The 16,420-nt window shown below is 38.6% G+C and overlaps 1 protein-coding gene across 1 annotated transcript; it reads right to left on the reverse strand.

Moving 5' to 3' along the window:
• Nucleotides 1–449: 449 nt before the first annotated feature.
• slc38a3b (solute carrier family 38 member 3b) lies at nt 450–12,825 on the reverse strand (the record flags this gene model as incomplete). The annotated part of the gene is made up of 16 exons (XM_079217970.1): nt 450–779; nt 917–1,020; nt 2,349–2,493; nt 2,590–2,714; nt 3,370–3,470; nt 3,559–3,638; nt 3,772–3,945; nt 4,278–4,336; nt 5,279–5,361; nt 8,152–8,233; nt 9,019–9,111; nt 9,550–9,623; nt 11,901–12,016; nt 12,111–12,192; nt 12,353–12,373; nt 12,722–12,825. 16 exons carry the CDS (start codon nt 12,823–12,825, stop codon nt 675–677), a joined length of 1,548 nt encoding a protein of 515 aa, XP_079074096.1. The 3' UTR covers nt 450–674.
• Nucleotides 12,826–16,420: the final 3,595 nt, after the last annotated feature.

Genomic DNA, 16,420 nt, shown 5'->3' on the forward strand with positions numbered 1-16,420 from the left:
TTTTTGCTGTGTGCTTGTGTGCTGTTCCAAATGCTATAAGGCACTAGGGTTTCTGAAAAGGATTAGCTGATCTGGAACAAAAGTTTAGTATGATGCATTACATAACAACCCTACATATCATGAAATGAAATGCCACCTGCACTCTTAGGCCTTAAACCTCTTTTTTTGGTTTTATATTACATCACAGTGAACAGTTCAGAGAGCAGCTGGTCAGAATGGGGTCATCTGACTATTCTCTTTCGTGTGTCTTGTGGAAAATAATTGTAATGTGTGAACAAAATAACAAGTTATTCATCATGTATATCTTGATGCATTCCCATCTTCAGCCTAACAGACGACCGTGCCCTCTTTTTCTGTACAGTACCAGCTGCAGTTGGTAACAGATGGTAATAGAAAATACCCTGTTTAGTCCTGATTAATCATACAAATTGCATTACTATTGCACTATGTTGAATTAATTATGTCGTTATGCAAGAATTTTGTTCACAAAAAGCTAGTTTAACTCGATCAATTACAGCTTGATTCCATCCGACATACTATAGTGTATGTTTTGTTACACATCCCTGCTGCTCTGTGCTGTGCAGCCCTGTATGATCCCACTGAAGGGACAGTGCTCCCTTTACCTTGGCCAGTTATTTCCCCCCTTTCCAGAGCTCACTAACACGAAACAGCATCTAGTGGCCTCCAGCGGCATGGTTGTTCCCTGAAGTCCAGTCGATTAGTATGAAGCTAAGACTCATTACCATGAAAGAGACACCCAAAGCTGCAAAACAGGCCGCCTAAGAACCAGGGGAAAAGAGCACATTGATGCTTAATTATTAATAACTCTATTCCACGACAATAGCCTATATCACGCGGGATAATCCCCAAATAAGCATAATGATTAACTGAAAGGGGAAAGATTTTAAGGCCTCACCAGTATCTTAGGAACAGAGTTCATGGGTTCATCTTCTTTGGGAACAATGCGGATGTAAAAGACAGCAGGAAAGATGAAAATGAGGCAGGGAGCAGACGTTGCACCTGAAAAGAGAACGAGGAAGAGCCGGTGAAACACAAAGCAAATAGCACTGCAGTGACATGGAGACAAAACATTTGAAAGTCTAATTATAATCAGTATGTATTTGTATTCAACAGTGTGGCAATGGTAGCTATCAGTCCAAATATATTTCTAATATTAAAAACGTTCTTGTCTCAATCATGGTGATATCAAATTAATGAATTATCCATTTCAGTTGAACCTCACACTCAAGTATATTGATCTCTAGGATTATAATGGTGAGGTCTTAGATGTGTTAGTCATCATCTGACCATTTCAAAGATAGTTTATAGAGATCAACGGGATGAGTATTAGTTAATTAAACATCTTAGCAATCCTACCAAGTTGTGTTGAAATAATAATATTTGTCAGGGTGCTTGATGGATCATTTGTTGCTGTTTTTGTATTCCTCTTTTCTTTTTCTTTTTTTTACTTCCCCATTAGTGGGCAACATGTGTTGCCATCCTGTTAAATTATTTATTTGTTTCTGCATCTTTTTTCTTTCTTTCTTTTCATAACTTTTATTTAGTTATTTAGTAATTATTTAGTTAATTACCCATAATTACCCATTGTGTTGTGAAGACAACACAGAGCATGTTAATTATAGTTTATAGTGAGAGATAGAGTGATACAGTGGTGACAGAAAGTGAGGGAGACAACACAAAGACCTGCTCTATGCATTCCCCTTTGAGTAAAAACTAAATCAAGAACGCTCCGGAAGGCTTGCTTTGCAAATTCTATTTTCATTCAGAAATTTATATTAATGATTTTATTCTGCTCTATTCTTAAAATTGACACAGACAGGATTGTGAGCCCTAACTTTATCCAAAAGCTGTTGCAAACAGTCCATATATTACGTCATCTGCATGCACTTATTTATCGAAGCAGAATCTGTGGCTTTGAAGATGCTCTTTTGACTTCTTCTTTTTTTACTTTGACCTCTAACCCTTGAAACATGAGGACAAAGCATGACAATAATATTGACTTGGTTTGTCCATGCAGACACGTGCACTGTTCACGTTTTTTTTCTTCTTTTTCTTTTTTGCTCTAATGTTGTTTTCAGGAACTTGAAAGCTTGAAACACTGCCATGTCAAACATGAGGGTGGTACACAGAGACAGAATAAGTAACCCATAATACTTATCATATGTAGAACATGGTGAATAAATAAGACCTGTAAGATATATTAAATGTTTTTTCTAATGTTTTTTTTTATGTTTGCTACTTGTCTGTCTGTCATGGTGACAATGTTTCTATGTTTTTCTAGGATACTTTTGATACAATTTCATTTTTTTGTGCATTGCTGTACTAACCAATGATGCCGAAGATGCCCAGAATGTTGGGAGCAAATATCACCAGCAAATTGATGATGGTGAGCAGAATGACAGCAATGGCAGTGTGACGGAACCAGTTGAAAGACTTTGTGGGGAATACCATACACTGGATGGCTCTACGTACCTGTGGACAGAAACAGACAGAGGATTCAATGACAAAATAATACCACAAGATCATATTTATTGAGAGACGCGGGGAACAAATCAACAACAAACTTACAGGGAACAACACAATAGGGACAGTCAGCGTCACAGCCGTGAGGACGGCAACTCTCACACACAGGATCAAAGTGTCGTACGGATCAATCCGGCTGTATGTGTGCAGCAGCTCAGGCTCCACATTGCCTAAAGAAATATTAGAAAATATATATATATATATAAATATATATATATCGACAAATGTACTTTCTTGATCAAGTCTCGTGTGAACTTCACTGAGTAATAATCTAATCTAGGACTGGAGAGCCACACGCTCTCGCTCATCCCCACAAGATGGAGCTTGTGCTCTACGTGGAGGATGAGAATACTGTACCAGGCTGCTTTTCTTCAACACAGGAAAAACACTAACCATCAATATCGCATATGTATGACTAAACAGCATGCAGATAAAAAAAACAGATTAAAACATGTATTTTAAAAACCAAGGTGACTTTCTCTACTGAAAAAAGTATTCAATCTAATTGCTGCCATTGCATTTTGGTATTACATTTGTTGCATTATTTTAAAAAGCTGCATTATGGCAACATTTTCTTATTTGTATTTTAGTATTCTGTATCAAGCAGAATCCCCTCAGCATAATTTCGGACCTTGTTGATTCCTCAATTGATTCCTTAATTTGGACATATATGTAGAAGCAGTTAAACTGCTATACCAAAGCGGCACTCCTTTTGTTTTACTGTGTATCGCTGCCTTGACTATCTGATTTTTCCTGAACATTATTTTCCCATTGATATTGTAAAAGACAAACGCCAAAGGAAGTAGGACAACTGTGACAACTCACCATAAAAGGTCAGGTAGCCAAAGAGAGCAGCCAGAAAGTACATGGTGTACATGACCAAGATGGAGATGTTGGACACCCTCTGCATCTTCTTCTGGTTTGGACTGAAATCAGAAAGTTGTTGAAAGTTATTTGAATGCCCCATTACGCAATGACATGTTGTAAAATATATGCAGGCGAGCGGTGACTCACTCGCGGAGCTCGGTGTAGATGGGGAGGACCTCAGGGTGGCAAACAAAGGCGAAAGCCAAGATGGGGATGGTGTATGCTGTCTGTTAAGAACACATTAACACGTGACTTTCTATGATTAGAAGTGACTCTCAAAATAAGTGTGGGAACGTTTGTGGCTTTACTGTTCGAAAGCAATCCACATAAGCAGACTGTGTTTTCGGCTCAGCTGCCTACCTGGGAGTTAATGTTGATCATGCGTGGGGCGCAGTGGGCGTCATCGTCCGCATGAACCAGACCATTGTTGTACTCATGGCCATGGCTTGAGACATTCAGGCTGAGGAGGGCACTGGTGGCGTTGGCTGTGAACTCTTCGAATGGGCAAGGGATCTGAAACTTCTTATAGATAACCTGCGGAGGGATGCAAAAAAAAATGAAGAAAAGAACCGGTAGAATCGAAGAAAAGACGTAAGCACGAAGGGATGCAATAAACGAGGGCCCTCAACAGTCACTGCCAACATCAGATTTCTGTGACTCAGCTGCCAAGTACTTAGATTTTACTTTTGACCTTTGATGTGCATTAAGCAGCTCTTATATGTGCCTTATCAGACAGAGCAACATACCACCAAAATAGAGACGAGGGTGGGAAGAAAGTGAGTAACATGTGTGTCAAGATGACATGCCAGAACAAATCGAGTCTTCCTGTGAAGAGTCACTGTGATAATGTGCCACTATCCACTTACCGCGGAGAGAAAAAACACCATACAGCTGAGAGAAAATCCACTGGTATAGCCGAGGTAACCTTAAAATGTACATAAAAAGACAGTTAATGTTAGAGCTCCTGGTCCATTTGCCCTTTTCATGTTGTTTGGGACTAATGTACGCTGGAATAGTTACACAATAACTATACAAAGCTTAGAGTCAGAAGGTTTGCTACTGTTCTATAAATGAGGCTTCTGCACCACAATATCCCCAATAGAATGACCTCACAGCACTGTGGGATCAGAAAGAGTATTTTTATTTCATATTAATTAATAGTTCAGCGAGAGGGATCAACTCTGGGAAATTTATGTCTAATTGGGCCCCGACTGTTTCCTCTGCCAGAGGTTGGATTAAGACACACTAATTGCTTGACCTTTAGGTAACTGCTGCATCAAAATGACCACATCTAAGCTCAACGTCAAAAGAAAACATAGCTTTAATGAACAAATCTAAAGATAGAAAATGTGTTATAATTCAGTAAATGTATAATGTGTGTTTCGTAAGCATATTGCATTTAAATGCAAAGTACTTTGGAAAGAGCTAAACTACAAATTAATTAACTTCAGCTTGAGGATCTTCAGCTTTACAAAAAAGCTTGTGTAAAAAGAAATAAATATTATATTTCGTTGACCTTACAGTCTGTTAACTGGAACTTTATGAACCCCATTTCGAACACAAAAAGAATAAATAAACAAAGAGCTATAGGGGATCAAATAAAGCACCCACGATAAACCAAAAAATTATGAGCTTGGCAGTCTTTGTTTCTCATAATTTTGACTTTGATCATTTTGATCATTTTTCTGTTGTCATGTTTACTTTTCTTGTCATGTTTATTTTTCTTAGCAGAGTTGGGCTTCCTTTGGAACTAGACCCCAGTGGTCAAAATGCAGGGGAGTTCCTAAAGATGTCTCTGGAAAAGTTCCTGTGGTGAAAAGAACCACAAATATTTCCCTTGCTTGCAGTGTCCACTAGTTGTACTCACCAAGCTGTTTCATTAAAGCCAGGGGCAGGATGATACTGGCAGAGACCATGATGACCAGGTAGTTTCCATTCAAGTACCACAGACTGTTAGGAGAGAAATATAGTTTACTTTGGAGAGCTCCATATTTCAAACATTGGCACAGACAGACACAGCACACAGAGAGACGGAGACCAAATGTATGCTTTTACATATTAAGTGAAACTTTGATACTACTTTCTAAAAAAATCTATAAAAATCTACTGGTCTAAATGGTTGATGTGCCATATTTTGTCTGACCAACAACAACAACCTCCTGGGAACGTCCTTGGCCTCAAAACTCTGGAAAAAAATCTGTCTGCTTATGTTGCTCTCGACAGAAGTACTGGAGTAGTCTGTATGTAACTGATGATTTATGCATCTGTTCACAGTTTCAGAATAGGAAAACATGGTGGAGCCTCATCAACACAGCACTGGAGACGTCGGTACACATTACCAGCTTATTCCATCACATCATTTCCACTTATGGCTTTTTAGTTCTTTCATACCAACCCCCAAAAAACATTACTCACCCCATACATAGCAAACAAAAAACCTATTAAATCTTGTGACGGGTTAATTGAGAGGGTGGAATATGGTCTCAAGAAAGTATGAAGTGGAAGTCTCCTCCAAAAACTATACAAGTAGGGATAGTGAGAAAATGTAAATGTCTTTATCGTACGTGGCAATATGTGTTAAAAATGCAGACGCATTGTGACTGACATGGGTCCTCATCTGGGTCCTTCTCTGCAGTAGCTTGCACCTATGTTTCAAACCGCTACGGGGCCTATGCTGCTGTTTCATCATTGGCTATATATGGGCCCCACACACTTCCTCCCATTAAACAACTTCCTGTGAATGCTGTTCATAAAACACAACACCCTCATATAACCTATAAAAAAAAACACAACATGAATGTGTGCCTTCTTAACACATGTGTATGTCCTAGAGGTGGAAAACCACCAGTTTACTTAAAGGAATTGAAAAGACAAACGCTCCTTGTCCGTTTCTCAGAGAAACAAATATAATCGTGGCAGTGATAGAAAATCCATTAGTAGCTGTCTCCTAAATCATCATAATCACAGGTCAAGTCCTCTTAGGACATTTGGCCAGCAGTTCATTTGAGACGATCAGCTTTCACATGTGGGATGAAATGTATCTGCTGTGATTTGAATCCAAAGCTGTTTAGGGAAAGTCTCATCTAAAGTCAAACGAGACCAAGTCACGGTGACATTAGTCTTCATCAGAAAATCTCAAGTTCTCTCGCAAGTTTTGCATTTGAACATTTTTCTATAGGATGTGTTAATACATAGCTGAGTGTTTGTGATGCATAATGATTAAACATTAAAGCTGAGTGGTTAAGAATGGCCGATAGCACAATTATTATTATTATTTTTATTGGTCAGGATTTTACAGTGTCGATAATATTAGTGTGTGATATAAAGTTATAAAAGAAATATTTGCAGAAATAATATGTGTTGAATGATAAGTAACAAAAAAACTGTGATCACAGACAGAATTCATTTTTATCCTATTCTTTTTTTATTTTGAAACTGTAAAATATATCTCACATATTTAGGTTGAAATTTGAAAATAACAAATGTAGGGGATCCTATTGTGTTATGTGTTTGCATTGGTCAATACATAGTTAATAATAATAATAATTTACTAATTTATTTTAGCTCTCAAATATTGGTATTAGTATATTGTTTCTGCATAACAAATATAGTATCAATCAGGCTACAGTCTTTATGGAGTCAAGTCTCACAGCACAGCAAGTCCAAGTCTCAAGTTTCAAATTTGTGTGACTTAGTCTCAAGACTACAGCTCCGAGTGAATTACTTCTACTTCCAAATAGATATAATATCCTTTTGTTTGACCCTCTCTAGCCCTACCTGTTCTCCTGACGCCATGGATCTGACCAGAAAGAGGCACACTAAGTGGAAATGAACAGTGTGTCTCGGTTGCTGGGTGCCAGCCCTCAGCTGACTTGTCCTTATGCTCAACCGTGGAATTTAGCACCCATGTTAAACCACCTGCTGCTGTCATTCGTGTGTGTGTGTGTGTGTGTGTGTGTGTGCGTGTGTGTGTGTGTGACACAGTGAGATCATGAGTGTGTGTGTGTGACACAGTGAGATCATGAGTCACAATACTTCATACGTCATTTTCGATTGTAGCTAAGCCCCTGAAATGAACACACACAAACATAGATATATGTATCACTTCATCCCACTCTAAACTTACTCAATGATAAAAGGTAGCGTGCCCTTCAGAAGGCTTAGACGTTAGAATGTTTTAAATAGCATGGCATAAAAATGGAAAAAGACACTCTGCTGAGTATTATTTATTGCATTGGAGGCATTAGAGGATTGTCTAGATGTTTAGCTCCAATTTGTAAAACTAAATGTTTTAATCTTTAAAACCTGAGATGTTTTAAAAGGAACTGCTGTAGTCGGTAGAATACTTTTTGAGCACAAGGTTTGTTTTTAGATTGGTACAGGCAGCTGGAAACCACTTCAGTGTGCGGTGACCTTATGCAGAGCGTCTGTGTCTGTGGCTTGACTCTGACGAAAACACAGCTTGCCTCCACAAGCTTACAGCACTGAGGGTTTATGTTGTGTGTAGACATAACGGACAGATAGTACCCAACCGTGGGCCCCCTGCAGCACAGCCAATTACAGGCTGCCATTCTCATCACACCCCCACACCTACTGAATCAATGAATGGTGCAAACTGAATATATTCACTGCCCACATACTCTGCTAGGGTCCTTGACCTTGCACACAGTGTCTGAGCTGGACAGCAGGCAGCAGCACAGAGATGTTGATGTTGAAAAGCACTTGGGTGATAATACTCACTCAGAGCTGGGATCCACCTTCAGGAATGCTTGGATGACCAGCGGTAACTCAGATTTGACAATGTACAGGTAGCTGGACATAGCTGGAACAGACGAGACAGAGAAAAGGTGAAAATGTGTGGACTCATGGCAAATATGCTGGCATACCGAACAAACAGATGGCTAAGCCATGTCACATTATGTTTGTCTAAGTGACAGAGCAGTAGCTACTACTGAGGACACTGGGGCCATGTACTCGTGTTTGAGCAACATCGGAGAGGTTTCTTAACACATAGTGGTAATTTACTGGCATTTTACACTGTATATCTTCATCTGACAACGTTTAGTGTGACAAAGAAGGCCAGAATTGTATTGCTTTAATACAGCAGTAAGACTGTCACTTGGGGAACATAAATATACTGTTTCAGTCAATTTTCAAGCAAAAGTACCAAACATTATGAAGCTTCTCCAGAATGTAGCTGTTTTTACTCTTGGGTTTATTGCCGTTTTTCACTATATTTTGATATATTATTTGACCTCAGTATTTTTAAAATCCTGGCCGTGGCCCTGGAAGGTGAGTAATTGCCTTCAGTGAGCCAATCTCAATACACATTATTGCACCTACTGAGGGCCAAAACAATTCCATGAACCCTTGCATTTAGTCTTAAAGCAATTCTAAATTTAACCAATTTAAATTATGTTAATCATGCCTGTAATGTATCCAAAAAGCTTTGGTGAGAAACAACCAGCCGTACATGATGTTCAGTGTGTGGGAGGAACTTTTGTGATAGCCAGCAGCTATTCATCAACACTTCTCCTGCTCTTTGCTTTGGATATCATTATAACTCGTCCACCAACATATTTACGAACACATGAATCATTAAGTCACCTCCAATATTCTGCAGAGTAATTGCTATTCCAGCAGCCATTTTTCCAGGAAAGCCAAAGGCCCTGTACCCCAGCTCTTCATACCCTCGAATTCCTGTAAACATTAATATTCACTCAGTTATGTTTGCTGATACGTTCCTCTGAGCAACACACAAAAAAAAAAACGTTTACTGCATTCTGGATTATAGAATAGACTGATTCATTAATTTTCCTTCTTATAAACAGTCTATGGTATAAGAGAAGTTAAGATGGAAACCAAATCCCTCTAATCATTCTGGCATGTATTTAATGTGATTAGCAAATGTACTGCTATAGTGTGAGTGTTAAAAGAAAACAGACCAAAAATCCCTTCTCATTTATAATCTGCTCACTTTTCTAGTCAAGCATGGGTTCTACTTTTAACCAGTTTAACTGTATCAGATGTTGCAGAACTGTTGGATTTTCAAGTACATATAACTTCGATGACATAACTGAACACTATAATTTATAGCTAAAATATTTATTTACAAAAGGCAGAGATGTGAAATCTTACCCACAATGCCAGAGGATTTCAGCAGCAGATGAATGGAGTAAGATGACAAGGCTGCTACTGCAGTCAGAAGAAACCTGTGACACAATACAGAAGGAACAGTCTTAAGGTTTATATATGTCAACTGTTTATTTTACCAAATGATACATTCCTTCTGGGATTATAACCCTGGCCTTATTTTACTGTCCACTTCCATATACATTACAATCAAACAGTCACAATGTATTGCGCATGTTCTTAGATACTACCGCCATTGTGACATAACTTATTTACACAATTTATTGATTGATCTGACATTAAGTCTGGGAAATTGAACTGAGTGGCTGATTTTTCGCGTCATTATGCCTTTGCATGACATTTTACAGCTGATGGGGTTCATTGCTCAAAAATGGTCTTCATTGCTTAAAAATGTTAATTGTACAGTATTATTGTGAGACTTTACCAAAGGTTGAGGCAAAAGTTCAACATGAAACAATACGAGGCATTCTTGTAACAATACTTTTTTTAATAGAATATAAATGATCTCGATAGATGTAACTCAACAGTCCTACACATGGATGAAAGCAATATTTCCCACAAGCCTTTTGGCTCTACGAGTTGCAGTGGTCCTCCTACAGAGTCAAGTCAGTGGGCTTGTCAGGTCAGCATTATGGGTCAAAGGTTGATCCCAAATTCATCACCTTTCTCAGACCTGTCCCCACATGTCTGCACACTCTGCATTTCTTGTAGCCACAACTGCCGTGAGAACACCACTGAGGCAGAGGGATGGAGGCCGTGTCCTCAGACTCAGGAGAGTCATGAGCGACTTTCCAACCTCCCTCAACTCAAAAACAAGCATTTATTTGTTCTGCTTTTTAGTACATTACATTCCTTGTGTCAATGAATAAATATCCTTCTCTGGATCCTGACGCCTTCATGACTGCTCTATTTCTGTGTCTCGCTGGAAAGAAGCTGACGAGGAGTGAGAATGTCTATTTGTATCTCTGCTGGTGGATCAAGGGTTCTCTTGACACTATTGGCTATAATCTCAGAGAGCCACAATGAGAGAAATAAAGTTGGTAGCACAAAGAGCCAGTGAGGCTGCAAGGATCGAACATCTGGAGTAAACATCTATGAACAATGATTTAAATCAAAAACACAAAAAATGACAAAATATATTGCAGATATTCTTAACAGATGTGCTCTGAAGCATGTGTCAAAATAACAATGCAGTCAACTAGGAGGCTTGTAACAATGCTTGATTTTTAATGAACTGCTTGTATAGAGAAATGAATCCTCCAAGAGTGTTTATCTTTAAATATTACTTAAACAATTTGGCTCATGTGCCTGGAAAGCTATTTTGTTTGCCCTCTCGGAATCACACTTTAATCGCATCAGAGATTAAACAGACTTTAAAAATCCGTGCTGTCTAATGCATTAAAAAAACTGACTTAAGACAGGTTTGGTTATTCTGGGCTGTGGCCTTTCTGTATGTGGCAGCAGTGATGGGAGCTTGAAAAAAGGTATGACTACCATGTATATCATGGTACATGATATGTTCTAAGATGTCATGGCAGATAGTAATTCACTCCTGTAACCAGAACCACTCAGGCCCTCAATCCCACCACCAAAGCAGCTCACTCCTGTAGTGTAACCCCTCAGGAAGCTCAATCAGGACTCAAGAATGCTTTTTACAAATTGTTTGATAATTTTGTCACCCTTCATTAAATTAGACTAATAGTGTTGTAGTCATGACCGCCCAGCAAGACCAGAGTGTATCGAGGCTGAGACAAGTCCAAGACTTTGAGGGGGCGAGACCGCGTCAAGACCAAGACCAGACCAGTGTGTGAACCAGTGTGAACTCCTACGATAAAGAAATGTCTTGATAAAATACTCAAAAGGCATTGAAGTGGTGAATTTCTCAATCCAGAGTCCTCTTTGTGGGAGACTGAAAGTTTAGATTGTTGACCGATCTCAAGTACTACAACGCTGTTAAACCTTTTAACACTCCATCCTTCAGAGGCGTAGTAAAGCAGTTCCACTCATCTTTGTCAAGCTGCAGATCAATGTTTGATTTTTTGTGATATTTATGAGAAAGCAGGATGGGAAAATAACCATCCTGAGTTTCCAACTCAGACTGCAAGAGTTAGGCTGTATTGCTTCAATATATTTATGTAACAGAGGAGGTTCAGAACATTTCTCCCCGAGAGATGAAAGTAACCACCCAAGGGTTGTATTGTATCAGTTTAGTATGGTACTAAACTGACAACAATTAAGCAATGAAGACATGAACATAACTGACTTTGCCTGTATGCAAGTTCTAGATTTATATTCTGTAAACTGCCACCAGTTGATAAACATGCATATTTACTCACAAGAAGAGGAGTATGCCTGTGTTGGCCATGGCATACGCTAGTCCCAGGATTCCACTGCCCATAATAGCATTACCCAGGTTGAAGACGGACATGCCGAAAGACGTCTTTCCTTCAAACTGAGGGGAGAAGAAACAAGAGCATACAATAAATGTCCAATTTTAAAAAGCATGATGTGCATTCTGTTGTTCTTTGTCTGTAAACTTGACTTACATCTTTGAAGCGTATGTGTTTCTCTCCATCCGCACTGGGCAAAAATTCCTCATTCTCCAGTCCTCCATCATTATCATCAAATCTACGGGGCAAAGTTATGACGGTCAATTGAGGGTCTCTCTATCTATCTCTTAAGAGTATGCACACATCTGCTGTAGACTTGATTATTTGTGTTGTATTATCTATGCATGGCAACAAGTATGCAGTTTAAAAAACCTTCGCACAAATCTGCACAGACATACCTGACTGTTTGAGTGCCATTTCTGAATAAGGATCCACCCGATGAGGTAAGCAGAAAACCAGATGAACATGCATTTAAAAAAAGTCAAGATTATATAGGAAGTAAGTCATACTGTATATTGCTCACCACGTCTATTATCCAGCTCATTGTTAAATTAGAAACTCTTATCACAAGGACAAAGGTATGCATCAAAGTGTTAATTTAAACGACAATTGTTTAAATAATCTAGGATTTGGTTTCAAATACCAATACAGAAAGACAAAAGGTATAAAAGGTGCTACACACATGCTGTGTTATAATTCTAATAACTGTATGTAAGCGACAAAATGCAGTTATTCATCTGTGTTTAAAATAAAGGGAGAATACTCACTGATCTTGTTCTGGCAATGTCTTCATTGGCATTCCCAAGTCACCCTCGAGGTCGTGACTTTTCCCGTTGGGTAAGATGTTCATCTCTGACTGAGTTGGTTCCATAGTCCAAGTAGGAACTGATTCTTTTTGGCTTGTATGTATACACTGAAGATGATCCTTAATAGTTGCTCAATATCTTGAATATCTGGGACAGAGAGAGAAAGGACAGGAATCACATACAATACAGGTGTGTGGTTTTCTTTGTTCAGGATTCATTATTCCATGTCCTAACTGCACACACCATTGGAAATGTGCAGCACTAGCACACCTTGCATATTTAAAGGCCCTGAAATCATATTTCAATCAGCTTCCCACTATGGCCCATGGGGTCCTGCATAAACATAAACTTTACTGCCAAAACTAAAAAAAGAAAAGTTCACATGAAAGATTTTAGTTTTTTTGGGCTTCCTTCTGTCTGCTCTACCAACTCGTTTGAAGTGGGAAGGACTGATGTCACATATTTCTATGAGCCAATCAGATCAAGTCATATCCTGTGCGGTTGATATTTGAGGTTTCCACACCTCGGTCAAATCTGATCAAATCGCACAGTGACAGTCTTGATGAAGCAGATAAATAGACTTGTTGCATGATGAACTCTCTAACCTTGAATTTGTGTGTGTTTGGTGGTGAAGATTCAATGCTATAGAGAAACGCTTTTTTTTTTTTTAAGGAAAAGCATGTAGCTTCAGCCATACCTATTTTTCGTAATGCTTTATTCCGTGCAGTTTTGTAAACTGTATTAATCCCAATTGTAATTATTTACAATTCATTTTTTAAATGTCAAAGAGCATTGTTCTAGTCTAAAAGCTCAGGCAACAGTTATTGAGTTAATGTACCTACACGTCTGTAAATTCTGCAATCAATGACAGACGCCATGAATCCTTATATTTAATATGTGTCGATACAACATCTGGGTAACGATGACTCAGGTCTACTGTTGACACAGTGACTTCCAACACTTGAGGCCTGACGTCATTCTCTCATCATCCAAATTGTTCACTGAAACTTTTGCAATACATACAAAGACATGAACGATACGTAGCGGTAAATGATCAAAGACTGGGGTCAAATTTTGGACAGTATGGTACATATTCTGTGCTGTCCAGAACTTCAGTACTGAGCAAGGCAAACAAGTACAGACCGCATGGTCAAAGGTCAAAGTCTGTTTGAGTTTTTTTTTTTACTTTTGTTTGCTCTTGTCCTGTAGTTAACGTCACAAACCTGCAGATTCTCAGTGCTACTGTTCACATCCCACACAATGAGGTCGTGGCCTTCATGACGAATATAAGCAGAATGTGATCAAACAAAAGGCTAAATCACTCACAACAGCAGGCCTCAAATTACTGAGAAAGCCGTTTGCAAAACTGTTATTACTGTACTACTATAATCATACATTTCAAAAGTATTTTTCCTTAATGAGCATGGGGTTTCCTTGAACAATAGTTTGAAGAGAAAGAAGGTATATTTGTCAACCGATTAATTACTACAAAACTATGAAGACATCACTCACATTCAATCGAATTAGCACTAATTAAGAACTATTAATAATATGTGACTACCTCAAACCATGACACAAATGACACATGGAATACTTTTCACTTCAGAGACAATAGAAAAAATATCTAACTTCAATGAGACCTTCCATTGCCTTACATATTGAGCCATTTTATTTGCCCTAAGTTAACATGTCCCGTAAAATAGTCACAAACGTAAAAGCCCCAATGTCAATAGTTTCTGTTGCAACACCAGACTTTGATAAAGATAATTTCCCAGAGAGACTGAGAGGGGGGAAAATGTGACGCGTAAGTCCTTTTGAAATGAAGTTCATCATGTCTTACGTCTCGCATCATCAGTGATAAACAGGCTGATTTTAAGCTTCACATTAAGGAATTGGACCAGACTTCCCTACTACACATTTTAAAAGACGTGCTTGTCGTGTCCTCCAAAAACATCCGGTTACAACATTTACAGTAAATACACTGAGAGGCTCATTATGAATTCTCATGATGTTGCCGCCCATATAATCACTGTTTTTAACGGTTTATCTTTTTAACCTGACAACATACACTTGGATAATGTGTCTAATCTGAGACAGTTAAAAAAAATCCGTCAATGCTAATACTAGCTAAACTGTCCCTAGCGAGCCTTTCTTTCATTCGGGGGTGTTAGTGAGGTTAATGTTTTCAGGTGTTCTTTTTATACTTTCAATATTCTGAATTTTACCGAGGCATTGAAGACATAAAAACTGGACGGTGATGGATGTGTATTTAGCACAGGAAATCAAAGAAAACCCACAAATCTATATCAAACACTTGCCTATAAACTGTATGGAACCTTATTCTTTTTTCGAATAAAACTGTATTCATGCAAATTCCTTTGCAAATACTCTTAGTCAGAACAGGTCAAATGTCTTTCTTATATTTCAAATGAAAAAATGTAGAAGTTAGGAAAGGCTTTCTGCGTATCATTCTGAGTAGTGCAAGGCAACATAGCTGATGACAGTACAGCTCACAAACACAATTCTAAAATCACCATTAGACGCTTCAAATTAAGTCATTCCAATGAATTGCTAGCATAGGCCAGGGAGTATTTTCCATTAAAAACTATTAGGGAAATCACACACGCATAAAATAAAGCATTAGCAGCATTCTCTGGGCTCTTATGAAATGTGATAAAGAACCTGAGAACCACATAAATATAACGCTGTTAAGGTGCAACAAGAAGAAGCCACAGTGAAACAGCAGCATTAATACAACAGGCCTGGAACTCTGTGGAAACCTCCGTCACGTACAGACCAAGTTCGAGATCAGGTAACTATATGCAAAATGAGTTCTTTAAAAAGACACACGGCTGGTATTATTTCTGCTGCGAAACTGTATCTGGCAAAAGGCAGGCTGGAACGTTTAGCCATATGTGTGTCTATATAAACTTGTCCCTCAACACGATCAAGGACAGCTTGTTAGAGACTCGACAGATGTGGTTTCTGAAGAGACTGTTGCTGCTGCCAGCTTGGTACTGAAAAAAATAATACATTAATACAGATCTTCCTAACTGTTTGGATCATCTTGGGAACATCCTATTTGTATAATTCAGTTTTACAAACATCAATGGTGATGCACCTATGTATGACTTGTTTTGCACCAGTAGAACAATAACATCCCAGATACTTAGTACAATTGTGGTACAAAGGAGGGGACACCAATTGGTTGTTTGTGGAACTGGCAATAGCTGTGAATCAAACGCATTCTTCTGATCTACCCCTCTGTCCAAATCTCTGTTTCTTGCTGACTTCAAATAACTAAGATCAAATGCAAAAATGGTTGATCTCTGTATCTAGCAAGGAAAATCTACCACGGCTAAAACAAGTTCACATGTTCTATTCAAGAACATCTGCATCAACCTTGTGGTAACTAAATTATAACTGTACTTTTTTGGGTGAGTATTACAGTGTTTCTATATCAATAAAACATATGAAATCAAGTCCTCCGGGCAAATAAAACGGCAAACTATTTCCGAATATGATCTGTGTCCATATGAGACAGCCCATTGTGTTATATAATAAACCAGCCCTAAAGGAGCATACGAGTCAGGGGCCCCTATTCTGAGGGACTGGTCTTAGTTGACATTTGAAATGTTTGAACAGGTGGGAGGGTGAATA

The sequence above is a fragment of the Taurulus bubalis genome (assembly GCF_910589615.1).
Source record: "Taurulus bubalis genome assembly, chromosome: 5".
In the NCBI taxonomy this organism is placed as follows: Eukaryota; Metazoa; Chordata; class Actinopteri; order Perciformes; family Cottidae; genus Taurulus; species Taurulus bubalis.